This window comes from Archocentrus centrarchus, chromosome 6 (assembly GCF_007364275.1).
Source record: "Archocentrus centrarchus isolate MPI-CPG fArcCen1 chromosome 6, fArcCen1, whole genome shotgun sequence".
NCBI classification, from domain to species: domain Eukaryota; kingdom Metazoa; phylum Chordata; class Actinopteri; order Cichliformes; family Cichlidae; genus Archocentrus; species Archocentrus centrarchus.
Genome location: NC_044351.1, coordinates 22,496,005 through 22,523,974, shown reverse-complemented (window position 1 = coordinate 22,523,974; position 27,970 = coordinate 22,496,005). Strand labels below are relative to the sequence as shown.

The following is a 27,970-nucleotide window of genomic DNA, read 5'->3' as shown; positions in this document are numbered from 1 at the left end:
ACTCTAAATCAGGCCTCATTAGAGCGATAGAGTGATAATTTTTGCATATAATCCAGAAGAGTAACACTTATATACCATGCATTTAATGTGTCCCAGAGTGTCATTTCTATCCACTAATGGGTTTGCAGAATGCAGAATGTTTCCAGGTGTTTTATCAATCAGCTGCTAAAAGCACCTTCCTAGGTTCGAATATCAGTCACCATGTTGTGAGCATAAACTATCTCATTTTTAATGCAACAACAGGAAGTAACATTATCTTGCTGGGAACTGTAGTTTTTTTTTTGAAGGCCTTTAATATCGCCACTGGTGCTGAAAAGTAATGTTTGACTAAGCCTTTCTGAATACTAGTCACAGCTATTGATTATTTTAGTGATTGATAGTTGCAAACTAAACATCAAAGCAACAAATTTGTATCGAGGATTTTTAATAATCTAATTATTTACTCGAGGAATCGTTGCAGCCCTAAAATTTACATTAAATGTTCAATTTGAACATTTCTGAAATTTTCATTTGATCTTCATTTTCCCTCTTACTTCTCCTTGCATTCATGCCGGTCGTCATTTCAATTTCTGTAGTGATATCAAGGGCGTGCACAACCGTAACAAGATCATGTGTGCACATTGTGAATGAAACTGCCCATGCCCTGTGGTAGATTGCAAATTGCGGTGAAATGATACAGGCACAAGCGACGATAGCAGTGATCTAGGCGGGGCGGAGTCCACGGGGTGCCCTCCTGTTTGCTAACTGCAGTGACAGCAGAGCTCCGAAAGTGAAGCGGTGAAATCCTCAGCCCGGCGCGAAGGCGCCTCAGCAAGGCGTAGTGCCTGGCAGTCAACCACTAGCTAGATCACTGTGCAGTGGCAAAACACTCTTCATAAGTCCAAACTCAATACCAAGGATAACCATATAGCTGCACAGTGGTTGCAATAAAGTAGTAGATGCACACCTCAAAAGTTACATCAATGGAAATTAGTTTAAAGTAAAGTTTGGTTACATTTTGGAAACATGAGAGATTGCAACATTCTGTGACCTAAACGTGTACGATGGGGTCTCATTATAATGCCTCTTCTACTGAAAACCCTCTCTGCTGGTGCAGAGGAGGCAGGGACTGACAGCACCTTCAATGAAAATTTTGGAGTTGTGGAAATCTGGCATGGTTTTTGGCCCAGAAGACAAATGGACTGTCAGAGTCACGGATGCCATCAAAGTATTTGCTTATCTATGTTACAATACTTGAATCCTGGACTGAGCTGCGGTTCTTGTGTGCCTTGTAGCGGGACAGAAGGTGAGGGCATTTGGTTGGTGGTGAATCACTGGCTGGATTCACATTCGTGGCTTCTGAGCCAGTTTCATCTTTACTGTCCATCAAGTTCTCCACCTCAAAGATCAATGTGTCTGAAAAACACAAACACAATGACTGAGTTAGATTTAAGGGGATATGCACATATCAGAGTTAAATTAAATACTTTTAGAACCTTTTATAGGGCCCATTTTTTTTAAATGATCAATTAAGTTATATTTTTGCTATTCAAAAGAGCATTACAAAAACAAAGAATGGCTCTCACTGAGACTCAAGTCCTATTGCTCATAGTAAAGAGCTGTCACATGTTGGACATGTGTGACATATTGGTCAACACGTCCGCACAATAATTCAGCCATGTGGTTTTCAAGATTTATTTAATGGCAATATATTGGCAAAGTTAGAGGAGAAGCACATTGGTCAACATGTCCGACGATTTTAAGTTTTTCGTCCGAGATTATTAAATTAAATCAGTAATGTCCGATTATCCGACATGTTTTCACAAACATTATTAGGTGACATTAGCTTGTGCACCAAGCTAGGTGGCAAATAGCTGACAAGAAATGGAAACTTGCACCCTAAGACATACAGTATATACTCTACAACATTAGCTAACTTAATATGTATAGCTAATATTGACAAAATGTCTTTGTATGATGGCTGGGTAAAGAATTTTAGTACAGAGGCAGATTGCTAGCTTTGCTAACATCGCTTACATATAGCTTACCTTTCTTTGTGCTTCCTTTCTAGGTGACCATAAACGTTGGATGTAGTCTGATAGCGAAGCACTGCAGAACTTACATGGCGCTGTATGCTTTTTTTCACAGTGTTGTTTTACAAATATATTCCTTATGATTTATGTAGCCAAATTTTATAAGTGACGAATTGGCAGACATCTTCTCCCGCTCCCAGACAACCACTTCTCACTTTCTTGGTAGTGGTGTGCGATACTGCAAGATTTGGTATTGACCCAATACCAAGTAAACACAGGGCCAGCATTGCCGATACTGATACCAATACTTTTTAATAATTATGAAGAATTTTCATGAAGTTTAAGTGTTCTGTGATTTTTTTTTTCCTTTGGATCATTAATTAGTTAAAAACCAGGATAGAATTGGGTAAGGTTTATAGGTAAATAGAAAATATTTTCTCAAAATAAAAGTTTTTGTTCTGAAACATTAGAACAGTAACAAAACAATTTTCCCCATACATTGTGATATCTGGAATTTTTTCTTAAATAAAGTGTACAAAATGATCACTCAAGAACAAATTAAAACTTTTTTTTCAGGTAGAGTGTTCAGAAAGTATAATACAAAAATGTAATAAAAAAATATCCCTTCATTCACTAATTTTCTGGATTTTTTCTTAAATAAACAAGCTGGAAAACATTTACGCTTCCGGCCCCGTCCCCTACTTCCGGCCCGCGATTTGATGTCAAAAATATAAAACAATTTGGCCCTTTAAGTTACTTTTTTGACATTTTGCTACCTCCTCTTAATTGGAGTGGAAATCTAATTTTATTCTGCAATGTTACAATACAGTATACGAAGCATATTCCATGAAGTGATTTTCTATTACAGGAAACAATGACACACAAACATAAATTACAACATTACTTATGGTTAGTAATCATCATCAACTTCTCTACTTTAACAGTAATTCACAATGGTCAGTATTTATTTAGCAGTATTTACTGAAGTTTTAATAACCAATGAATCTATTGGTTCTTATGAGGTTAGTTATAATGTAACCTAATTTTTTTCCATGTTTATTTTTTAATTTTAATGGTTTTAGTGTTCTTTGCTTTACTATGTGGTAAATTTCCCCAGAAAAGATGTAAGAAGTCCAGAAAAAGTATTACAATACAAACACAACACTTAGCAGAGACAGTTGAGCCACAGTCACACTAACATCCTGGTCTAAATAAACACATGTGCACCAAAGCGTTCTGATGCCTGTTGTGTTGACAAATTTGACAAAACTGATGTTTAACTTACATCATTTCCTGTATATATATTTTTTTATTTTATTCTGCAAATACATATTGTTTCAGTAATTAAACTTTTGTATTTTCCACACTAAGCTTTAACCTTTCTTGTAGTTCTAGTACAAAATAGTAACTTTGCTTGCCAAGTAAGGTGTTCAGAGAAATGTAGAACTTTCCACACATGCTCAGGCTTTCCGCAGTTCTGTTGTGGATTTGGGTTGTGTCAAAGTCTTCTGCCTCTCATGTAATCCCACAGTGACTCAGTGACATTGAGATCAGCACCCTGTGGGGCCTTGCCATCTGTTGCAGGACTCTTTGTTTTACTTGTGGCTAAAGAGGGTTCTTTCTAAATGTATGTTTGTGGCTGCTATGCTGCAGGACGAATTTGAGACCAATCAGATGGTATTATGTGAAGTACCATTTATGCACAGTATTGTAATCCCAACAAATTATTCACACAGGGCATACGATCTTGCTGAATCATCTTTCTTGAAACAATGAATGGCTTAAACAAATCACACCGCCTTTTTTTAAAAAAAAAAAAAAAAGGAAAAAAGGAGCTTTAACTTATCACTCTCAAAATTATTATGGAAATCATATGAATGACATATACATTTTTGCCTTTAAGGCAGCCTTGCGGCATGATGTGTGGCACTGCTACAGGTATGTGTGACAAAACCTTTTCATTATCCAGTGCTCAGATGCAGAGTGGTGGTACGCTCCAGTCACTAATCACACATGTTGATGCTAGACTGGGGGCACTGTCACAGGATTTTTTCATGCTGATTTAAGAGAGCACTTTAATGGTGAACGCAGTGCATGAGCAGTCAGGTTATTAAGTATTTACTGTAAGTTTTCTCCGCCACTGAAAAACATCCTAGATAAAATATCTGAATCCAAGGCACAAAATGAGATTCTTAATCTCATTTTGTGTTCCACTTCCTTGTTAAATGAAGGCTAATATTATAGCCTTCATTTAAAGTAAAGTAAAGAGGTGTGCTGTTAAGCCTAATGAGGGTTTCCTGTCTATGGATCATAGAACTACTGTTGCAGCATATAACTACTTTTCTCCAATAGAACAAAAAAGTTTTGCATAGTCTCTGAGGGCATCAAATGTTTCACAATGTGGAAAAGAATACTCAGAGTAAACTGCATGTGTCAGATTTTGTGATGGTAGAATGGATCAAAGACAGCAGATGTCCTGTCTTGACTGACATGAAATGTTTCTGAACCCACAGTATATCCTACAACTGACAGGCTGGGGCTGAAGGCAGCCTAAAAGAGTGGAGTTAACACAGTTGAGCGGACTTCTCACATACACAGGGGAAACAGTTCAGTACAGCTTCCATGATTGACTAAGACCCATCGGAGCCTTTCCTTTGATCTTCGTCCAGTGTCTAGAGCTTTACTTTACCAGACACATGGGTGTACTGCTGTAGTAGAGAAGTAGAGCTAAAAGCAAACAGGCCATTGTTGTAAATGAGTCATAAGTCCTTTATTTGACCTTTATATATGATTGATGAATTTCTCTGTCAAAGGTAAGAGGAGCTGGGTATGTAGACAAGTAGAAAAATGAATAGAAAAGACAAGAAACATGACTGCTGGCAAACTCTTAGATTTCACCCTTTCTAAACCTGTGACCACAGCTTTTTATGATCACAGTCTGTAGGGAGAAAAAGTGAAGTTAGTGATGCTTACATGGCTGCAATAATGTAAAGATTGCTGATGATTACTCACCAGGGTAATGTACTCATCCTTGTTGGACATGAGAAGAAATCCTCCATCATCCAAAATCACACAGTCCACGTGCTAGAAAACCAAAATGAAAAACCAAATGAAAAAAATGTGAAAAAATACGTATTTAAATGCATAATATAATATATTTGAATCAGGCTCAGTCTATGTGTAATAGTTAATAATGGTTAAAAATGAAAAAAAATGATGATATTTAGATTACTAAAATTAGCTGGTTTAAAGTGTGTTTTATAAGTAGTATTTTATATGGTTGTACCTTGTCATTCCTCAGGCAGCCACAAATCTCATCCTTGCACTGAAAGGTAAAAATGAGTGAGGCAAAAAAATAAGCACAGTAATAGATACATATGTCAGATATTTTAAACAATAAAATGTAACTTACATTCAGTTTCAGTGTAGCATTCATGAAACTGTTCATCCAGAATGAGACATTGAGTTTCACTCCCACCACTGCAGAACAAACCGCAGATCAGACAGAGGTCGTTTCAGTTGCGTTTCATCATAGGAAACAATCAGTATGGAATTAGCAAGACTGACCTGCTGGTTTAAGTGTGACTTCATTAATGACAAGATCCACTGATTTGCTCACTAGAATACCTGACTCAGACACAGGCTCTCTGCTCTCTGCTGCAGTTTGGAAAAGATGCACAAGGTTAGATGAACAGTTATCGTGGCAATTTAACTGAAATCATGTTTAAAAGCATGAGGCAGAGAGAAAGGTCTACTCTCAGTGCAAAATTCCATACATTTTAACTACCGTAATTTACAAGAGCAGGCTCTGTAAAGCAAGCATGTGTTAATCCAGTCACATGTACTGTAGCTTTAAGCATGGCTTCATCACTGCTCTGATGTCTGTTAGAGTGATCAGTGGAGATGACAGGAAGTATACGGGACAGGAGGGAGGAAAGGTGGGGATGAGCACTTCAAGACACAGCGGGAAAAGGAGAAGGATAAAGAGAGTGATATCAGAGGCCTGAGAGCCTGATCTTTGCCAGTAGGATTGGGATGGCGTCCAAAGGTAGAGAACAGAAAAGGCTCAGTGCCAGACCACACTGAAGATCCTTACACACAGAAATGTGCATGCAAATCCAAACCTTTCAGAAAGCTTACCATTGAAAGATGGAGCTGTGAAAATATAAATTTCATTGTCCAGGGTCCGCTTGTAGAAGCTTGACTCATATGTCTCGGGATTCTCAGTCCACTCTTCTCCAGCGCTGAAAACATTAATATAGGTGTGTAATATTATGTGGTCTATTACAGCCATAAAACATCAAGTAAATGTGTTTGATCTGTCTAAACACTCCTTGATAGGTGATATATAAAATCTTCTAGCAAAAGCAATAACTAACTGTATATTATGTTTTACTGTGAGAAGAAAGACTGTACGCATCCATTTTCAGTCACAATGTTATTTTTGAAAAAGTGGAGCCCCTAAATGTAGTTCAGGCAATTAAGGAGAAATTGAGGAAAATCTGCTGTATTTGGCTGTGGTTTTTGTAGTTTTGACCCCTGTCCTGTGCTGGCCTGGCAAGCTCTGGGAGTTCAGCTAAAAGAGTTTAATCCTCCATGCTCTATAAAATAACCCAGCGAAGCAGGTGAGTAAAGCAGCCAAAAGCATTCAACCTAAAAATATTACAGTCTGGATCAATTTTCATTTTACACATTTTCACGACAAGATATTTGGGGAAAGCATCCAATGCTATTTCCCAAAGCTAAAGATAGCAGAGAAACTAAGAGTAAAAAAAAAACAGAGTACCTTCTTGGATAGACTCTTGTGATTCCTCCATCTGTGGCTACAAACCTGGCTACTATCCCATCCCTGAGAACATGGAAAGCAACAGAAAATCAAAGTCAATCACACTCACAATTACAGAAAAGGAACATTTGTGAACTGAGATCAGACTACAGACACAAACTGTTTTACACCCATTCACTTGTATCTATATGTCATAATGTTAAACAGATACCCTTCAGTGTGTGTAAAAGTGTGCTGGGATTATTTCAGACAAGGGGGCATACCATAAAAGCACACACTGATGTAATTATTTTATTTTCCTCTCAAAACAGCGTCTTGGCAGAGCACAGTATGGTTGGGTGTAATATGCATTTTATGCTTTGCTTTCATCATATTTCACTCATAAGTTGTGATCAAATCATCCATAGCCGAGAAGAAAGAAGTGAAATGTTGACTCAGCCAATAAACTGTGCATGAAGTAATCATCAGCTATGGTAGTTCAGCACAGTGGTGTACAAACAGAACAGTTTTCCATTGCACAGTACTCTATATGTATAGAGTGCTGTGCAAAAGTCTTGAGCCACCCATCATTTCTTTATATTCGTTCCAAGGAGCCAGACTTTCTTGTAATTTTTTTAAGTGGTCTTGCACAACACCATTCGGGTTCAGCTCAGGCAGGCCCATCCTCCCAATTACACCCCTCTAGATCACACAGTCATTGCCCACTTGAAGTCCCCCTGGAGCTACCAGATGGGGCACCTTCCAGCACCTTTCTCACGGACCCCAAGAAAGCCATTCACCAGCCCAGAGATGCAGCAAAGCAACCATCTCATCTACTGGGGAAAACCCCCAGTATGCAGATGGCAAACTGGGGGGATACAACTATACCCATATCTGCTTGCCACCTCTCACTAAGGGCAACTCCAGAGTGGAACAGAGCCTAACCCCTCTCCAGGAGACAGAGTCCAGAACCCAAGCTGTGTGTTGAGGCGAGCTTGATCCACATTGCACCACACTGCTATGGCCCCTCATGTGGGTGGTGGGTCCACTGGTGGGGTGGCCCATGTGGCTTATTTGGGTTGAGCCCAGCCTGGCCCCATGGGCTAAGGCCTGACCATCAGATACTAGCTGGCGAGGCCCTCTCCCACCCAGTAACCCCAATCTGGGCAGGGTAGTGGTCCATAGTTTTTGGGTAGATGAATGGATGGTCTTGAGTAATACTTCCCCAGGTTTTTTGAAGGTCTTTCAAAGTCTGTCTTTGGACATTGACTGCTTTTTCACTCATTTTCAGTCCAGTTCTTTTAGCTAACCATTTAAGAGGAATTTTGTTTGTTTGTTAAGGCACTTAACACTGAGCTTTGAAGCATAAAAGAAGGCCCACACTCAAGGGATGAACCTGTGTCATCTCTATACATAAGAGACAGACTTAGCAAAGAAACAATTCTAAATTGTATCTTTAGGTGGTTCGTCATTCTCAGCCTGTTGAAAAATACATTTGTCTCCATTTCTTTAGTCAATTCTACAAAACATGCCAAATACATCATAGTTTGACAGGCATAACATTTTATTTTTGCACCAATAAGGTGATTCTCAAAGACCTCTTAGCAGAAACCTTGTCTTTAAAAATTGAGTTTTGAGGAAGAAATTGAGGCCAGAAGAAGAAGTGACAGGCCTCTAAAACAATCTACAGCAGATAATCATATCTGAAAGTCATGTCCATAAGAAATAGCAAAGAATACAGAACTTGAGAGATATATCTGCCCGTTCAGTTGATCGATCTACTGTGTGATGCAGCCTCGTAAGAAATAGTATCAATGGAAGAATGGTTATCAAGAAGCCATTTTTAAGGAAGGGAAACAGAGAAAAGGCTGAGCTATGCCAAATTACACAAGAACTGGACTGAATATCAGTGGCAACAAGTTTCATGGAGTGATTAACCCAAATTTGAAATTTTTGGTTCAAATCATCATCAATATGTATGGAGCAGCCATCTGCAAAACATAGTGGAAAATTTGTTATTGTTTGGAGCTGCATTTCAACCAGTGGTGTTGGGGATTTTGTCAAAACTGACGGAATTCAAAACACTGAAAAGTACCAGCTGATTTTGATCCACCATGCAAGAGCATCTGAAAAGCTTGAGAGGACCTTTGGAATGTCCTTCAAGAACTCTGGACAATTCCTGAAGACCACTCAAAGAAATGAAGAAATGAGAAAGCTTCCCTAAGAGAGTTCAGGCTGTGTTGAAGAATAAAGGTGGTCACACCAACTATTGACTTTCAAGCTCAACAGAATTGTACAAACTCTGTTTTTACCTTATATACTGTTTTCATGTATGTTTGCACACATTTGATGAAACTGCTATACACAAGAGATTTACTAATATATCCCTTTTGCCTCTGAGCACCACTTCATTTAAAATCAAACAATCAATATGTTATTGAAGAGCAGACCTTCAGCTTTAATTATCTGCATTGCTTATAACAGACAGGACCTAAAAGTTTTGGCACTCACATCGACTGCTCGTTCCAAAGTTTAACCAGTTCAGCTGTCAGACCTGCATCCAGGATCAGCCGACTCACAAGGGATACATTACCTATGGATTAAAGACAAGGTATATTTTACATATTTCAGGCATTACAGCACTACAGTAACAGTGTGTGACAGGTGAATTATAGTAATGGAAAAAGCTGCAGTCTATTGTTTACAAGTCTGGGCAGGGAACATTAATAAGTTATGCTTTTGGAATGTGCGTCAGTGAACTGAGCCCAATCAGACCTTCTCATTTGCTAAATGTAAGAATAAAACTAGTTATCATGAAGGTAAAAGTAGGGTCTGAAAAATAGCAGCTGTGTCCAGCCAATGTTGTTCTCTAGTTAAATGAAGGAAAAAAAAAAAGATCTAATGGCACCTGTCCGAAAACCATGCAGCAGGGAGACTTGCGTGGCTATTACTATTCAGAAAGCGGGTGGACTTTGTGAAGGATTGGCTGTTGTATATTTAGGAGGGAGATGATGCCAAGATGCTGAGTTAAAATCTCAAAACCGTGCTTTTCAAAATGAAATCATTCAGGCACGTTTCTTTATCCATATGGTTTCAACACAACATCTCCTGAGTGTTGTTTTAAATCATGTCCATAACATTTCACAATGACTCAACGTGCTGCATAAACAGCAGCAAAAAGAGCATCGATGCCAAAGTATATGACTTGACCTTGGGTTAAAATGGATCATGGTACATTGATCCATTAGCTGGATGATGGTGGTAAGCCATACTTGGGGTGAGATCCATTAGGTGATGACAAATCGAACACTGTGAGTCATTGTGTGGCATGACAGCATTAGGCTTCTCGGAAACTCAGTCGATGAGTCTGATATCATCCTGCTTAGAGTATAGTAACCAATGGCCAAAGTTGTGCTCTGACCTTGAGATCCTGGTCATCAAGATTTGAGAGTGGAAAATGTTTTAGACCACAACAAAGTGTAAAATATTCCATGCATGAATACATACAAATGTCAACTAATACACACCTTTGGGAATGCAACACACTGCCTAATGTTTTAGGTATATATATATACTATGAGTAGAAACAGTGTAGGAAACTAATGAAACCAGCACAAATGTGTCAAGTGAAACAACACTGAAAAAGATGGATGACTCACAAGCATCTGGAGTGTTTCTATCAATGTACTGGTTGAATTCAAGGAGAAACTGGGTGTTGTTGAGTGACAGCTTCAGCTCTTTGCAGTACTCCCTTAAGAAACAATATTGGTCAGCTGGAATCTCCAGTATAGTATATCGAAGATGTATAGTAAATGTGAAGACCACTCACCGTGGAGCAATGTAGGTGTAACCAAACTCATCAAACCTCTCCTGCTGTAAGGTCTCCATGACTTAAAAAAAAGACAAATTCTCAGATATTATAGTATCCAAATATATATATATATATATATATATATATATATATATATATATATATATATATATATATATATATATATATATATATATATATATAATTCCACAATTAAGTAGCTTAAATGTGTGATGACTACATATGAACTTCTGCACTATGAGATGACATGACAAGCAGACAAACAGAAATTCTTTTGGTTTACACACAGAAACAAGAGTGCACATTCCATAACAGGCTCCAAAATCCATAGGCACACACAGACACAAGAGAATTGGACAGATATGAGGTGATGGATTAAGGAAGAGAGTGTGAATGGAGTTAGGGTGGGAAGCTACGAGAGAATAACTGTCTGAGAAATACTTGCCTTCTTGCCCTGTTGTGACCCCAGAGAAAAAGAACAGGGGAGAGGTGAAAGTAGGAAAGACAAAGAGTGATACAAATGAATTTGTCATCTGACAAATGATGTCATACCTGGGAAAATATGCTGAGATTTGTGAATATTCCCTACAGTAGGTAATAAAATACTATGCTACACTGAAATAATAGCTCTAATAGACAAATCTTGTATATATACATAAAGAATTGATTGCACTTTGTAGAAAAGTAAAATGTAAAAACAATGAAAGGTGGGGTAGACCGTGTGAATACAAGGAAATAAGATGTAAATATACAACAGTCTGAGAAAAAAAAATTTCTTCCAAGGTGTCGCTTGCTATGATTCTGGATTTTATTAAAAGAAAACTGTCTGGTAATTCTTATCATATAAATGACATGATAGGTATAAATGGCCATCATTCACTAGTCTCTTAAAATGAAGAGATCTTGGACATTGCCTTTAAAATATATTGACTCGCGCAGTGAAGTCTGCAAAAACAATTACTGAGCACTGAGTTTCCTTGGGGTCATGGAAATCTGGTTCAGGATGAAACAATGTCTTTCACATATAAAACATAACAAGCAGATTCATCGTCACTCTCTCTCTACAGACTGGAAAGGGTGTCTTTATGTCCCATGGCTTTCCACATGTTCATTCATCTGCAGTTTTTTTGTTCGTTACTTATCTGTCACCACCTCCTCTACTGCAGTATTAGACCATGCATTCAACAAATGCAAGATTCCTGTATATATATATGTATATATATATGTATATATATATATATATATATATATATATACATATATATATATATATATATATATATATATATATATATATATATATATATATATATATATATATATATATATATATATATATAAATAAAAAAAATCTACAGTATGCTCACCCTTTGCTTTAAGGACAATCTAATATAGTAGGAGAACAAGTGGCTGCAGAAACCAAGTATTGCAGGAAATAGGTAAGATGGATTAAGGTGGTGGTTTGGTGGTCTGGCTCCAAATGGAAACTCAATATGGCTGTATGGAGAACTTTAGAGTCCAATCTTCCTATCAGAGCACACTGTGGCACTAAAGCACAGCATGCTACTTTCTTTAACGGGCCTGTAAACGTTCTGACAGCATTTATGGCACAGTGACAGAGTTGTTATGGCAAGCGAGGGAGTGATACAGAGGCTGAAAGAGTTAGTCAAGATCTCATCTGTTCATAGCTACACCATTAGTTGCTTATGCTTTGTGGTGTTTACATCAAAGTTAGCAAAAAAAAATAACTAAAGCCAGTTATGTGCTGAGTCCAGTGTTTTTTTTTTTCTGCTAATTAGATCCTTTGATCAAAATGACCACCCATGCTTTTATAAGCCCGAGCATCCCTAACAATATTTTGTGAAATGCAACATATTAAGAACAGACAAGCTTATGCAGTGGAAGGGCATCGCATAGCAAGAAGAATACAGAGGACACAGAACAGCGATTACTTGCCCCAAGAAGAAGCTGCAAAATCCCAGTGTAGAAGCAAGAGAAGAGAGAGAAAAAGCTGCATCACAATCAAAATGCGAGAAATTGTACAAAGAGTGGCATGCAGAATGTGTGTGTATGTGTCAGCGTGTGCTTGAACTATGTTTTGGTGATTTATAAGCAACTAAATATTATATTCGCTATGCTCTGGCGTGTTAAAAGAAGCAGCCAGATTGCATTGTACAGAGAGCTTTGGGAGCATAGTATGAAAATAAATAAATAGGCTGAAGAAAAAAGAATAAAGAGGGAGAGGGAGTTGGGGTATGAAGAAGAATGAAGAGTGTGAGGTGAGGACAGATTAGATATTAAAAAAAATCCCAAGATATGTCTGCTTAAGGTAGGTCATCACCCTGTTAAAAATTTAGGAAGGAAAAGTTGGACTTAATGACAGGAAGAGAGATATAATTGGCTACAGAAATATTTTTAAAAGTGTAATGTGCAAAAAACAACCAGTTTAGTAATGGAGGTGATAATGAGGAGATGAGAGAGGCCTCTTCTTCACATAAGACAGAATAGGGGCCAGATGAAGGGAGTAAAGAAGGATGGAAGTGCAAAAAAGAGACAGGATCAAAAGACTCAGTGCTTGAGCTGGGTATGTGAGAGGGAAACCATGTGGAAGAGGTTGTGTGGGAGTGAAGGGTGACTGACCAGTGGGTTACACTACAAAAGAAAAGCTCTGTAGGGATTTCTGAGCAGTAAATACAAAGGAGTTGCTATGGGTCCAGCTAGGAGCAAGCAGTATAAAGCAAGTGGGGATACTCAAGAGACTATCCAAAGACAGTATGCATAGGGGTAATAATTTGTTTGCATGCTGGTTATCATGACTGTGTATGTCATACTTACACATGGCTTGTTTGATATCTTCCCCCAGTTTAGCTTGAATGAAGTGTTCACTGTATTTAGGCAAAACAAGGGCCAGGCTGCAGAAAATATGATGACAGTCACACTTAAAGGTAACATTTTATGGTAATTTGAGTAAAACTGTACAGTGCACCAGTGCTGTTTTTAAATGCTGTTTTTCTGTTTTTCAGAAAAAAAAACAACATATTTTGGTGCATGTTTGGTGAATTACACATATGATTCCTTAAATGTATTTCTTAAACAACAGAGCCTGATGTTTGAAACAAGAGAGTGACCCCTGTTGGCTTAAGAAGAATCCTCCAACATTTGATGTCTCAGTAGTTAGTGGGATTGAATTGACATAAAAGCAGCTTGACCAACCTTAAAGAAATAGATATTACAAAATATCTCTTTTGTAATATGTCTCACCTGTAGTCTGTTCCATTAACTGGTGCCCATGTGTAGGTCCTGACTCCTCTATCTATATACCTCTGTCAGAGATGATGCATACAAAGAACAGAATTCAGACTGGTTCTATAATGGTAAAGTATCTAGCTCTTTTTTGTGTGTTTTGAAAAATAAATAACTAAATAATCAAAAACTATTTTCATCCCAATCCAGAAAGTCTGGCACATCAGTAGCACCACACTTGTATAAGTGGATAGTCCATAAAATCCCCACTGCAAGAGGATCTTCATTATAGAAAGTCACAACAAATAATGACATCTTGCAGCAGAAAATACAATTAAATTTAACACACATTGTACCTAAAACATATTTATACTAACTGCTGCCTTAATATGTCAGCATTTTGACAGGAATTTCAGTGCTTCATTCATAAAGTTAAAATAATTTTGCATTGAAATTATAATGTAATGTGTGCCTGGGTTTGTCTATTGTATAAACTTCCATCACTTACGTCACTGTGATATTTTAATCCCCTTTAGTATTCTTGCCTTACCTCATCCTGAGCTTTCACCAGCGTGTTAATAGTGCGTTCTCCTGTCTCACCGTCAATCATCATTCTCCTGATCTACACATAGAGAAAACAAAACTGTGTAGTTACACTTTTATGTGATGATTCACTGATGATCAGTTAATTTGAACAGTTTGTCTCATAACTTCATATCAACAAGTTATGGTCACCTGGAAAACCACTTGCAAAGACTAAGATTAGCAGTTTCATGATGAGACATTTGGATACGTATCTGTTTGTGTGGCAAGCGTTGCTTTTACTTGTGTGTTTGGTTGAGGAGAATGGGGGCGTTTGTGTTTCTACATACTGTACCTCCACTTTGATGTCATTCTCCAGCTCAGCATCCAGAAAGTCCAGAGTAACAGGCTCCTGAAATTTAGGATTCTGTGGAAAGGATAACGTTTCACTTTGAAGAGAAGCATAATTTAAGATTAATTTAACTACAAGCAACTCAATCTAAAGACAAAAGACAGGATCAGTGCAGTCAAAACACAGAAGAAGCTTGATTCATCTTTAGACTTTTGATTAGCTGAGCTTGAAATACTGTTTACATAAAAATATTAGTTTCGTAATATAAAACTGTTCGGACGTATCAATTAATCTGAAGTCGACTGAGCTGATACAGAAAAATGTTCCAGGGGACCATTTGACAATATTATTGTTCACCAGTTATTGTTATTCGCCATCAGTCTACAACAGGCTCTTTTGTATTTTGACAATTAAATGCACAAGTAAGGTAGATTAAGCTATAATAAAATCATATTGCTTTTAACATTTTCAAAGTAAGAATAATAAAGCCACAAAAATAAGTTTTTATACATTTTAGGGTTTTTTAGATTAAATAAAACAATAAAATCTGTCTTATCTTATACACAGCCTGCTGTAACTACCCAGTGAGTGACACCAAACTAAAGCAAGGCTGCACAGTTATCACTGTTCATAGTCACTTGCTTATGGTTTATAATGGTGCATGTTTGGTGAATTATAATGTTTATAATGCACTGTCTGCATCACTGCACTGTTTGATGTCACTTCCTTCTGTTTCTGTTTCTTAAAAGCTAATTTTGTATTTGCAAGAACCTGTGGCTTCTCTTGTTAGAAAGTTGTCCAGGAAAACTGCTTTTGTGTTTATAGGAGCAGGTTTGAAGTGGTCAGAGCAGCTATATGAGATTCCTTCATTCCATTCCTTATTCTTTTTTCCCTAATTGTAAATGATTTTATTCAAATAAATGGCAAAAAAAATTCATTTTAAGGTACTAAAAAATGGAAACTGTGCTCTGAGCTCAACCTGTAACCCAGCTGCTAAGTTACTTTATCGATAACTTAAATGTGCATGCATATGTATTATTGTGACTGTTTAGACACTTTAGCAATTAGACAACAATACTCTCAAGGAAATTATTTCCTTTGATAAATTTCCAATTTCACCCTGCATGTTGTTCATGAAACTTCAGTTATTACCATATATAGCTAACAGCTAGCAGAGATGTATACTTTTTAGGATTTCTTTAATATTATTATAAACAAAAATGTGCTTTTTAATCATTTTTGGACATTTTAACACTTTTAGAGCATGGTTAAAGATAAAAGGTTTGGGAAACACCAGGATTTAGGTATTACTGTACTAATTTGTGAAGGACATCAGTAAGTTGTACTAAGATGTTCTCTTCTGGTCACTTCATTAATTTTCCTCAACACATGAATCTAGTCAAATCGTGGGCATAAAAAAATGGAGGCTAACATATGGCAGCACTTTGACTATGTATCTGACATCAGACACAGCTGAATCAGATTTGATACAAAGTGACACTGAACTCTATGAATGTCCTCTCTTAAAAACCCTATACGTCTGAGTGGCTTTATGGTGGTATAAAATAGTAGCAGTAATCTTGTGCTTCTCTATAAAACAGCAATACATGGAATCTGATACCAGTCTGTCCTTAGTTTTTCACTCAAAATGAAGGGTAATGTGGTGAGAGCATAGCAGTGTTCAAGTGACGTTTTCTACATAGTTTCTTGCATGGTGGTATACATTGTACATGCAGTACTGCAAATCAAATAATACAGAGTTTGACATTAAAGTAGGCTATGCTGGAGACAGAAGAAGAACTTTGCTTTGTTCAGTTTTAAAATGAAGATAAAGTGTGGGAAAAGCAATAACTGAAATAATCATTTACACTAAAGGGCACGAGTCGAGGTTCTTACATGTAAGTGAAATAAATTGAAGCAACAAAGGAAGATGATGACGACGAAGCATCTCAACATGAAAACGAGAAAAGAAAGAATAAAAGATCAAGAGGTACAACACTGAGTGATACAGAATTAAACATCAAACATAAGCTAGACAGGAAAGAAAATGAAGTGAATGGAAATGGGAACAGTGGATGGTGTGAACAGCAAAGAAAAAAAGATCAAATGAGACATAAGGAGTTAGAAAAGAAAGGGTAAGAAAGTAGGGGAGCACTGTATGTCAACAATGTAGTGAGTAGAGATGGGATGTGAGATCAGAATGAAAACACTAGCAGCAGGGTAAGTCTGTGTGATGAATATGAAATATGCACAAACATAATCAAATACAGAGAGAGCTGAGACAGTATGAAAGAGAGAGGCCCATCAGTATTCATACAATCTCCCATTCAGACAGTGAGCCTTACATACTTAAAAAGTGTGGAGGGCTGATGGGAAACTAGCTTGTTTGAATGCTGCATTAACATGTGATAATTCAGATACCTTTGATGCTTATGTATGTTTGAGTGTCTGTGTTATTACGATAAGGTTGCTTTTGGCTCACAGATTTACAGATTTAAAGAAATCTGAAGTCATATAGTCGCATTATTAATATAGAGAACAGATACTCTCTGCAAAAGGTGATAGTTCCCTATGGTTATTGCTTCTTCATCTATTGAAATCTCTTCATCTACAGAAAATACTACATGACTACTTCTGCAAACTACAGTAGATCTACTTTATCTCACCTCATGAAAAGTGGCAGCATACTTATTATTGAGTCTGAGCTTCCTGTAACGAATCCTCTTCTAGGAAATTTATGAAAAGATGCAAAGATAAACTTTGATGTCTCTGAATTTTGAGACAGATGAAATATTTTTTGTGGTGGAGAGAAAAAAAAGGGAAAAAAATACACCAGCTTGCAAAAAATGAAAACAAATATTTTTTAGCTCTGCAATACACATTAAAACGAGAAAGACATGAATATATAAACATTTATAAAGATACTCCATGCCATAACCACAGTCTCTTCATTTTTCCCATGTTTACTATTTATAGAAGTTTTCAACTACTGTCTGTAAACATAATTTTACTTTCAGAAGCAAAAAGTTGCGATTATAATATGTTTTTGTTTCTTTGTTTTGCTTTTTTGTGGATTGAAAACATTCAAATTAATTAAAAAACTTTTTAAACTAATAATTAAAATAAGTGGCTCAAGGCATGTTAGTCTTAATGGATCTGAGTGTGGAGAGCAGATTGATAGATGAAGTGCATCTTAAAGGATTTAAGAGGTGCTCTTCTGAATTTCTGGGCAGCATATTGCCCTTGCGAGTGCTTGCTTGCCTCAAGCTGCAGGTAGTGAAATGCACAAAGATTTGCTGAAAAGTGGGCCAAGACCACATGTGAGGTTTTGGTTAACTCATGATGGGCCCCATCTTAATTCATACCTGTGGCAAAAAGCCCTAATGCATTTATTTAAGGAATTGTAAGACGAGTCAGGGCCTTTGACAGCTCAAGAAAGACTGCATCAAAGTTGGTATGCTTGGTGGCACTCTCCTTGCTTTACATGGAAGCATTTCCTTCGTATTTGAATTTTAAATGTTATCTAATTTTCAAAACTACAATATTAAATTCTTTATTTGGCTGAAACTGGATGCAGTAATGGCTATTCTAAAAACAATCTTTATTTATAAAACTTAATTTATGTTATGAGAAAGAAAAAAAAATTTGCAGTAGCATGACAGAGGAGTAAGTCAAATTTTAGTTAAGGCTGTAACTGTAAAACATTTTATCTTTATAATATCCCAAAGGGCTTATTTTTATCTTCCATTCTTAAAAATATATATCAGTTCATTGCCAAGTCTACATATCTATTTAATCCCATATGGGGGTGGGGTGGGGGGGTGACCTTCTAGCCAATATCTGAGGACTGATGATATCAAGTCATACTCTAACTGAGAAATAGATTCACTTTATGAAGACTGATGAGGTGACATTGTGAATGTGGAAAAGTCTGAAAGGAGCCTGCACCATATGCTAACTAGAATAATATTCACTGAGTGCAAACAGTTACTGTGAAACCATGAAAAATTGTTCCAATATACTGTAATGCTTTCAGACATGGACCTACTGAGCCGCACAAAGCTATGTATAAGACCAGATGCCATACCTTTGGCTGGAGATTGGGGTGCAGCAAGACATAGCCGTTGGGATCTATGGCAAAGTAGTATCCATTTGGACCAATCTGATGCAAAACAGGAACAGAGAAAAAGGAATCTAATATTTATGTCCAGAAAATCCCATGATTTTGATACATTTACGACATGGCAGGGCACTATCAAAAAAGTGTAAAAGAAGGGCTTCACTGGTCCAAAAAAACATGAGTACACCACAGAACAACGGACCAGTAACTGATAACAAAAGCATTCTTATCTGTGGGTGACCTTTTTTTAAACAGAGACTGTAAAAGAACAAGCCATCTAATGAATCACATCACTCACTAACTGCTCCAGATGGAAACATCTGAGCAAGTTCTTTACAACGGACCAAGTCTTGTAAAGCTGGCCCTTTACAACAAATACATTTGTCTCCATGCATGTGATCACAAACAGGTATGGGTGTTACACTCACTGTGAAGCGTGGCGTGAGCTTCTTGATGTCATCAAGAGACACGTCAATCCCCATTACGCCAAGAATCAACTGATTCTGTCGCTAATGGGAAGTATGAGAGAAAAGATAAGGACAGATACAACAATCAGGCATATACTGATCCGTTCATGCATTTATTTACTATACCTCTCCATTTCTTTCATCTATAGTCTTGGTTCTGTTGAAGACAGGTAGTGTTCCAGTGATGACGAGACCAAGCTCCTGATTGACAATCAAGCAAAAGCACAATTCAGTAATATTTTTCAGTAGCGTAAATCAAGACTTTGAGCAACACGGTTGATTTTTTTCATAAGAAATATAAATTTATAACATAAATTACAAAAGTGTACCAGAGCATCAAGGTATACGTTAGTCCACTGGACTTGCTTGGCCTGCTTGTCTGCTAGAACCATAGGTCTTCCCAAAACATCTAGATATTCCTAAATGGGACACATAACACCATCTAATATTCCACTTTATTTTGGATAAAATACATTCTTTAATTGGCCAAAATTAAATAACATTCTTAATAATAATAATCACCTGTGTGTTTATTCTGATGGCTCCAATGGAAGGAATCTCATAGAAGTACCCTGTTTAGGAAACAATATATTATAAATGAGTAAGTATTTTAATACAGTGCAACATAAAATTTGATTGTGTCAGCTGAGTTAACAGAAAATAATACATGAAATAATTGCCTTCCAGAGCTCTTGCTTGTGCATCAGTAATGAGATTGTCCTTCTCTTTTGCATCATCTACAGGGTGAATAATGTTCAGTCATCCCTGTATGAGCTGTTTAGATTTTGAAGAAGAGCAAATGACTAACAGGACTGAAGACAGTTTTCTGGTGTTGCCCATTAATGCTGTGCCCTTTTCAGACATTCCTACTGTGTGTTATGCTGTCCTTAAACACCCCAAGTTAGTTGAGATCACTCTGTGGACCTCCTCATCTGGTTATTGGAACATCATGTTCTCATCATCATCAATACTGAGAACAGTTTAAGCACAGAAACACGTCAGGATCTGTGTTGTACCTTTGTTCGAGCAGGCCATCCATTGAATGGGTCCTTTATCGTAGTTGTGTTGTCCTACTGAGAAGGTGAAGATCCTAACCTGAAGCATAGAATTAAAAAAATCTTACAGCTTTATGTCTTACAATGTTAAATAATGCAACATTGTGTAAACCCTCTGAATAAATGAAATAATTTGCAGACCATTTAAAGCCTGTATTATTTGAAAATATATTGCTCAAAAAAATTAAAGGAACACTTTTTTTGTATGAGGGTACAACTTCTAGGATGTTGATCTGGGCAGTTTCAGCTGCTTTGGTGTTAATGAAATTAACAACAGGTGCACTAGAGGGGCAACAGTGAGAAAACCCCCAAAACAGGAATGGTTTTACAGGCGGAGGCCACTGACATTTTTTCACTCCTCATTTTTCTGATGCATAAACTGTAAATAAACAACTAAAGTCATAAATGAAAGTCTTTTTGCATGTTAATCTAGAAGAAACATAAAAAAGTGAGAAATGGAAATTTTGGACTTTAGCCTGGTTCATCTGCAAAATCACTCTGTTTTGTTTTTGTTCATATTTTGCACAGCATCCCAACTATTTTGGAAAATGTGTGAGGCCTTAGTTTCACACACTCATCTGCCTTGTGAACAATTTTTTTTTTTTTTTTTTTTTTTTTTTTTGCATAAAGAGGATGTGAATGCAGAAACACAACCCAAAGGGACTTCCAAAAGGTAATGTACACTTGAGTTTGTCGGTAGGTGTGTGCTTGTATTGTTCATATTGTGTGATGTAAATCTCTTTACTCAAGCTTCCCTTTTTTGGACAAAAAGCAAGCTCCTATAATGTTAATCATTAACTTTCAAAGTATGGTAGAATTATCTTAAGAAAGTAAAGACAGGGTTGATTTGGCTCTCCAGGGAATTAATGCTAGTCAGTTTACTGTTCTCTATAATGATGGAAACGTGTGTGTGTGTGTGTGTGTGTCCTGTATACCTTTTTGTCAGCATTGTATTTCTGTAATATGGCCTGGGCTCTTTCCTCTCCTCCATCAGTAAACAGCATGATAATCTTGTTGCAGTTTGCTCTGCTCACATTAGTCTATCACAGAAAATAAGCAAGTTTTTATTTATTATGTATTTTAGCCACATGTGCTGTGTGAGGTCATCTTCAGTCAACTAGTCTTTGAGAGCATCTCACAATTTATTCCAGAGAGAAATATTCATACATTCCCAAAACCCACAGAGAGGCCCCAGCCAGCCATCAGATTTGAACCCAGGACCTTCATGCTATAAAGAAACAATGCTAATCACTGCACCACCATGCTGCCTCTACTGTAGCTAAGGCCTATGTGAGAGGAGACAAACTCTATATATTTTTCCCAGTGGCTAAAACCTTCTGCCTTTCATGTAGTGCCATTCATGCTTCGCTTTGTCCAACACAAAATGAGGACATGTTATCAACACCGCAGCTTCTTGGATCCATTGGAGGGCTTTAAAGTCTAAACATCTTACTCCAAATCCCATCAAATATGCAACACTTCTAACTTGCTGCATTAATATTATTCAGTAAAAGATCAAGGATGGTGTTGAATAGTCAATTTCATTTAGGAAAGGTTCATAAATGAGGGAAGAAACTGGACGTTTCTGTGCATTAGTAATAATAATACATTTGAATTCTATAATTACACTGAAAGGTGCTTCAGTGCTTCCTTTATTACCTCCTTTAGTACAGAATACACTGAACAATCCTTTATAAAAGGAAATGTGACAATTACATCCCATAATTCATAGCGACTGCCATTCATGAAAATAATCAAAGTGGCACAGATCATGCGAATGTTAATTAAAAGTATGTTTTCTATTTCAAGCTATAACCTACTGATTGGGTTTGAATTTTCAACAGCAGGCTGTTAAACCTACAGGTGGACTATGAACATTACACTGCTGTAATGAAATTTGCTTCTTGCGTGAAGAACACAAATTTATAGACTCTCTAAATCAAGAATATGAGCTATACTGAAGTGCATTTCAGGTTGGGACAAATTTTAGTTCATTTAAAGAAATTCTAAACAAGAAGGAGAAAAAGAAGTAGCACTGGATCACTGAGATGCACATTTTGTTGTCCATCTTCTGGACGTTAGTTTCACAATATTAAGGAGTCTAGCGTAAGAGCGGGTGTATTTGCTTCTCTTGACTTTTTCCTTCAGGTCACGAAAAAGTGATTAGGAAATAAACGTAGGAGGTAATATTTGGGACTGTTTGACCAGTACGCAGGTGTAACACTGCATTATTTCTGTCACTCACCAGGCAATCGAGTAACATATTTAACCAGCAGATGGCAGTAAAACACAACAATCTGAGGCTGTCAAAACATGGACGCATTACAGGCAACATTCATTCAAAACTTGCTTTACAACTTGTGCTCACAATCAGCCCAAAGTCTGGCAAAATAGCACGCTCTTCTTACCGCAGAGAGCTGCTCAAAAGCAAACTCAAAGCCTTTTGTGTAATTTGTAATTCCTTTAGCTGTGATGTTCTGCACAGCATCCTTCAGCAGCTTTTTGTTCCTCACGTTGGCTTGAACCAGATGGTCGAAACAAGCCGTCTTCTTCACCCTGGTGTTGAACTGGAAAACAGAGGCCAGGAGTTATGACCTGAAAATCATTCCTACAATTACAGCATGTGTGCAAATCCAGCAAATTGCACAAATGCAGCACACACACACGGACACACAAACACTACCACCTGGCCTTGGCTGTTATCAGGCAGTGGTAAACAGACACATTCATCAAGCTCCACTAATTGCTTCACATCCTCAGAGCTCAATGATTCGGTACCCATGGAAACAAGATTCTGTTATACAGCAGCATCATCATCTTTTTTTAAAGGTGAGACTTGCTCATTTTCACCTCACAGTGCACACATGCACAAACACTCCACCCAAAAATGTACCTAAAGCATATAGTCTGTAGAGAGGTTTGTTTCAAGTTGAACTTATGAACTAAATCTTTTACAGTGCCTAGGAGTAAGGAAAAAAAAGGCATTTTTAGAGAGCTCCTAATGGCAATAATTAAAAAGACAGCATAAATTAAACAACAGAAAATAACTTCTAATGATAGCGCACAAAGGACACGGGACAGCACAGCAGCCTGCTGTCCCATTCCCAGCAATCTATTGTGTTGCAGAACTCTTCTGAAACAATACTGCACCTCATCGATCTCAACTAATCAATGTGTCTCTGTGAGATGGCCAATAGAGAGGCTGAAACACTGATCTACAGAGACAAGCAGGGAGGCAAAAAGAGCCCTGAATATATGTGTGCCCTGATCAGTATGTGTGCATGTCTGTCTGTGTGTGTTTCCAGGGAGCCAGGTAGCCTTGAAGTTCCTTTTAGAATGACAATAACAGACGTACACATCTCTACTGGACCAAAAAGCAATGCAACATTGGCTATGGCCTGACAAAAAAGACGTTAAACAAGAGCAAATATACACACACAACACAAACACAATGGAAGTTCACATGACTGACTGTGCAGAGCAGATGGGAATCTGTTATCACATAATCTATCTAAAGCAGAAGTGAGGAAGGTGGGACTAGAATGTGGGATGGTGAGGAGCAGAAAGTGAGAGGAAGAGAACATGGGGCCGCGGGGGGGTACGAACATGATAAGGTGTTTCTCCTGTAGCAACTAATGACCTCACAAAGTGTATGTGACAGACTTCTAGCTGATTTTTATTTCATTATATATCAAAAAGTGTCCTCTATAATTACTGAAAAAAAAATCCTATTCTTTCTTTGTAAGACTGTGCTATTGGCCCTGCACACAAATGTGAATGCAGTCTACCGCAAATTCCACTACTCTGCTGTGATCCTATTACAACAGCTCTTACATGTATGTGTGATGGGCCAGTCCTTGGGAATGGATTAGTGATGACACAAGAGAGAAGACTAATCTTCGAGTTCTAATCCCACTGGACTGTCTTCTATTCTGGTTTACTACTCTGGCTTGCTCACTGGACTGACACTGGCTAAGAGGACTGATGCCGGCAAAACATGGCTGAATGGGCTGGATAAATGGGATGGAGGCTCGTGTGGTGAGATGTGTGGGAACATGAGAAAACGAGGGCAAAAACAAAAAGAGAGGATAAGGGAAGGAAGAAAGGCAGCCATCAGCAATCTTCTGACCTGACCAGCTGTGAAGAACGAGTGTGAGCATCTTCCATGACCAAATGCCACCTTAGTCCCTGGGCTACTGTTAATGAGGAGGGATTTATGGGTAATATCAGAGACTAATGATTTAGTGGCAGGTAACAACACCCTCAGGGCCAGACATCGGGGACTGAGTACGTGCGTGTGTTTGTGCGTGTGCATAAATGTGTGAATCAGCGACAGAAAGAAACAGAGAGGGTGACTGACACAAGGAATAATGATTTTTGTTGGAACAGGAGCAAACTGACACTGACTTACTATTAGGTAACTGATATATTGCGGCAGAAATATTCTAATTCCATTTCATTTTGACTTTAGTCGTTTTGGATATCCTTCCTGCTGGTTTTGCTGACATCCAAAAATACAAATTTGCATAAAACAGCAAAAAAAAAAAAAAAGACAGCCTGGAACAATTAAAAGAAGTAGCAGTGCAATCTTACAGGTTGTAAACAAGACCTGAAATTTGTTGTTAAAATTATAACCCAAACTTCAGTTTATTGACCATGATGGTATAATCTGGGTGTGCTGTTTACTCGTTTTAAACAAATAGTCTTAATGCTTATGGTTCAACTGCAATAATCCTAAATGATCTCTTTAGCACCCTAATACAACCATAGGTGCATTGCTAATTCTTTGGACTACTGATTGATCATATCTCCTGTACTGTACTTTTAAAGGGTTCAAGTTCAAAAGTCAAAAACTGAATTGGATTTCAGTGTCTGCTCAAATCTCTCTCATTATCTCATTTTTAAGACACACACACACACCAAGCTCCCCAACAGAATCTAATAATTGCACATCTTTGCAGAATCACAAGTCCACTATGAAATTGACTGCATTATGTCTAAGACAAAAAGTCCCCAGAGAGAGGAAACAGAGTCAGAATGGCTGTCATTTGCAAGGGGAACAAAGACAGCTCCAATCTCTACAAAGACCTATCTTAATAAACACCTCCACAGGCACCCATCTACGCATCACACAATCTCCTGATTGGCTCCATTCAAGTGTAATCACAAGTGTGGAATGCCTAGAATAGATGGCCAGAGAATAAAATGCTGTAGAGGAAGAAGGTAATGGAAGTGATGGGTGGGTGAAGTAAAGGCAAAAAATAGGAGAAATAGTGAAAATAGGAAAGTTTCTGTGCTGTGCATAGAAAAGTGGGGGCATACAATGTAGAGGAAGGGCATTCATTGACACAAAGAGATGAATGGAGGTATATGGTGAAATGCTGAGAGGAATTGCATGACTCAGCGATGAAAAGAACAAATGATGGAGAGAATGAGAGGGTGATAAATGTTTCCTGGGGTTCACTCCAGTCAGAGGTACAGCTTTAATTCTTTTAGGAGCAGTGGGAATGGACATACACAGCTGCAGCCACATCTGAGGGCCCAGAGATTCGATGGGGGCATGTACTGCAGAGTTTTAATCCTGTACACCAAATAGAGCAGTGGGTATTTCATTAAAGGCCTGTTTCAGGGTGGTCAGACCAGAGAGAAATCCATATTTCGTTACTGGCCATCCATCTCTCTGCCTCTCTTTTATTTGTGTGTATACGTGTGCGTTTGTGTATGGACATTTGTTGTGTATGTGTAAAGATGTATCTGAATGGATATGAATTGGCGTGTAAATTCACAAGCCCACTCATGGACACATTATGAATCCATCTTTCACTCTCAGCCCCAGTTTCTCATAATGCATCCCCCCCAACCGTCACCTTGAACAAACAGACCACCCAAGTAACCCAGCAAGTGGACAGTTTCTAATACTCACATACACTACATTGACATAGTCATCGTCAGAAAGAGTCTCCAGCATCTCACTGACAGAGGTCCTGATCAGTTTTAGCGTCAAGCCAGACACACTCCCACTCCTAAAAAAGAAAAAAAAGAAATACCTGACAGCTTCTCACAGCAATCTGTCTGCTCAGTTCTTGTCCTGTGAGATTTTACTCAATGTAATTAGAACTGCTTCTGCCTTGGGAAATACATTACACTATGTGGCAAAGCTAGAAAGGCATGCATTACAATCAGGGGAAATCATGATGGATGTGGGAAGGTTATGGATCAGTGAGATTATCAAACAACTCACGCATCAACGAGAATTAGCATATCTTTCGGTGAGGCAGCTCCTTGAATGTACCTAGATGGTCATAAATGAATGCAAACATAGTTCTGGACTGAGACACACATACTCTGAAGGCCAACTATTTACATAATAATAAACACCAGAAAATACAATAACTTGAGTCATATTTTCATTGTCATATTAATATAGAATAAAGTAATAAGGATTAAAAAATGGTAATAATGCAATGTTAATAAGAATTAGTTTTCAAATATAAGAAACAAGGTCAATTTGGTATTCAAAGCAATGAGCTGAGCTGGTTTTCTTACCATGGCCTCCTGCGGACATCGTAGAGATCAATTTTACTAGGAGTCTTACGGGCGTCCATCCAGGGCGAAGCTAAAAGAGGAGAATAGATATGTGTTGAGACTTCATCATAATTAAAGCAAACTGAAACAACCCACCCCACCCCCACCCCAAATTATTATTTTGGCTTAATTTCTAACACATCTAACTGTCAGATTGAGTGCTGATCTGCCAAAATCTGGAAATACGTATGTAGTGTCATGTTCTGCCCAGGATATTGGAATCATTTTATAGACAAGAAACAGCAAATTTTGCATCATAATGAAGGTCGACTTGTTGGAAACAACAATCAGTTTATTAAACTACCTACATTATAACATGTTTTAAGCTCACAAAAAAATTATGAGGAGGGAAACGCACATAAATTAATAATCAGCGATGTACAGCTATTAGTGAAGGACACCATAAAAACAAGTAAGTATATTGAGACTGTGTGACTGCCTGCCATGCATGCTAAGAGCTAAAAAGAAAGGAACAAAGAAGATAAATCAAGGCCAATGCAAATTTATGAATATTAGACATAAACCTTTCTCATAAAGCTATAGAGTCAATGATGACAGGGAATCTCATGAATAGAAATAGCTCGGCAAAGAAAACACTCACACAAGAGGGAGCAGCTCTAGACAACCTCAGGCACAACATAAAATCAGTTCAAGTTTGAGCTTATTTACTAAGCAATGTGTGTAAAAGCACACACATTTTCAGAATTATATGAACAGATACACAAAAACATAAGCTACCTGGATAGTAACGAGCCAGGCCTGTGGCACTCCCAAACACCTGCCAGAGAAGGGTCGGGTCATCCTCTCTATTTTTTCTAAATACATCTTCTAATGCCTCCGTCCAGGTTAGTTCGTTCAGCACAATCGTGGCTGGAAGCACAGATACACATAAACAAACTCATATGTCAAAGGAAAACATGCATATAAGAGACAACTGTGTCTGGAAGACACTGATACAAACAGAATTCACTATATTACACAGTAATTATATTTTAATTTTGCACAGCTGTAATACAA

General features: G+C 37.7%; 1 protein-coding gene across 3 annotated transcripts in view; it reads right to left on the bottom strand.

The window, feature by feature from the left end:
• The window catches only part of LOC115781262 (voltage-dependent calcium channel subunit alpha-2/delta-1), a 68,113-nt gene that overhangs the window by 13,694 nt on the left and 26,449 nt on the right, over nucleotides 1-27,970 (bottom strand). For 2 of the 3 annotated variants that reach the window (XM_030730817.1, XM_030730818.1), the window contains exons 7-33: nucleotides 27,692-27,823; nucleotides 26,915-26,984; nucleotides 26,610-26,660; nucleotides 26,292-26,391; nucleotides 22,777-22,935; nucleotides 21,304-21,408; nucleotides 20,330-20,408; nucleotides 19,836-19,885; nucleotides 19,643-19,732; nucleotides 19,440-19,514; nucleotides 19,275-19,355; nucleotides 18,814-18,888; nucleotides 14,730-14,801; nucleotides 14,403-14,474; nucleotides 13,871-13,932; nucleotides 13,445-13,521; nucleotides 12,566-12,577; nucleotides 11,055-11,063; nucleotides 10,607-10,667; nucleotides 10,437-10,528; nucleotides 9,289-9,370; nucleotides 6,799-6,861; nucleotides 6,153-6,256; nucleotides 5,580-5,669; nucleotides 5,425-5,492; nucleotides 5,299-5,337; nucleotides 5,025-5,096 (exon numbers count right to left, since the gene is read on the bottom strand). In XM_030730817.1, the coding sequence (XP_030586677.1) occupies nucleotides 5,025-5,096; nucleotides 5,299-5,337; nucleotides 5,425-5,492; nucleotides 5,580-5,669; nucleotides 6,153-6,256; nucleotides 6,799-6,861; nucleotides 9,289-9,370; nucleotides 10,437-10,528; nucleotides 10,607-10,667; nucleotides 11,055-11,063; nucleotides 12,566-12,577; nucleotides 13,445-13,521; nucleotides 13,871-13,932; nucleotides 14,403-14,474; nucleotides 14,730-14,801; nucleotides 18,814-18,888; nucleotides 19,275-19,355; nucleotides 19,440-19,514; nucleotides 19,643-19,732; nucleotides 19,836-19,885; nucleotides 20,330-20,408; nucleotides 21,304-21,408; nucleotides 22,777-22,935; nucleotides 26,292-26,391; nucleotides 26,610-26,660; nucleotides 26,915-26,984; nucleotides 27,692-27,823 (2,042 nt within the window). Of the gene's footprint in view, nucleotides 1-5,024; nucleotides 5,097-5,298; nucleotides 5,338-5,424; nucleotides 5,493-5,579; nucleotides 5,670-6,152; nucleotides 6,257-6,798; nucleotides 6,862-9,288; nucleotides 9,371-10,436; nucleotides 10,529-10,606; nucleotides 10,668-11,054; nucleotides 11,064-12,565; nucleotides 12,578-13,444; nucleotides 13,522-13,870; nucleotides 13,933-14,402; nucleotides 14,475-14,729; nucleotides 14,802-17,392; nucleotides 17,453-18,813; nucleotides 18,889-19,274; nucleotides 19,356-19,439; nucleotides 19,515-19,642; nucleotides 19,733-19,835; nucleotides 19,886-20,329; nucleotides 20,409-21,303; nucleotides 21,409-22,776; nucleotides 22,936-26,291; nucleotides 26,392-26,609; nucleotides 26,661-26,914; nucleotides 26,985-27,691; nucleotides 27,824-27,970 lie in introns of all 3 variants that reach the window. The other variant, XM_030730816.1, reaches the window with a different exon arrangement.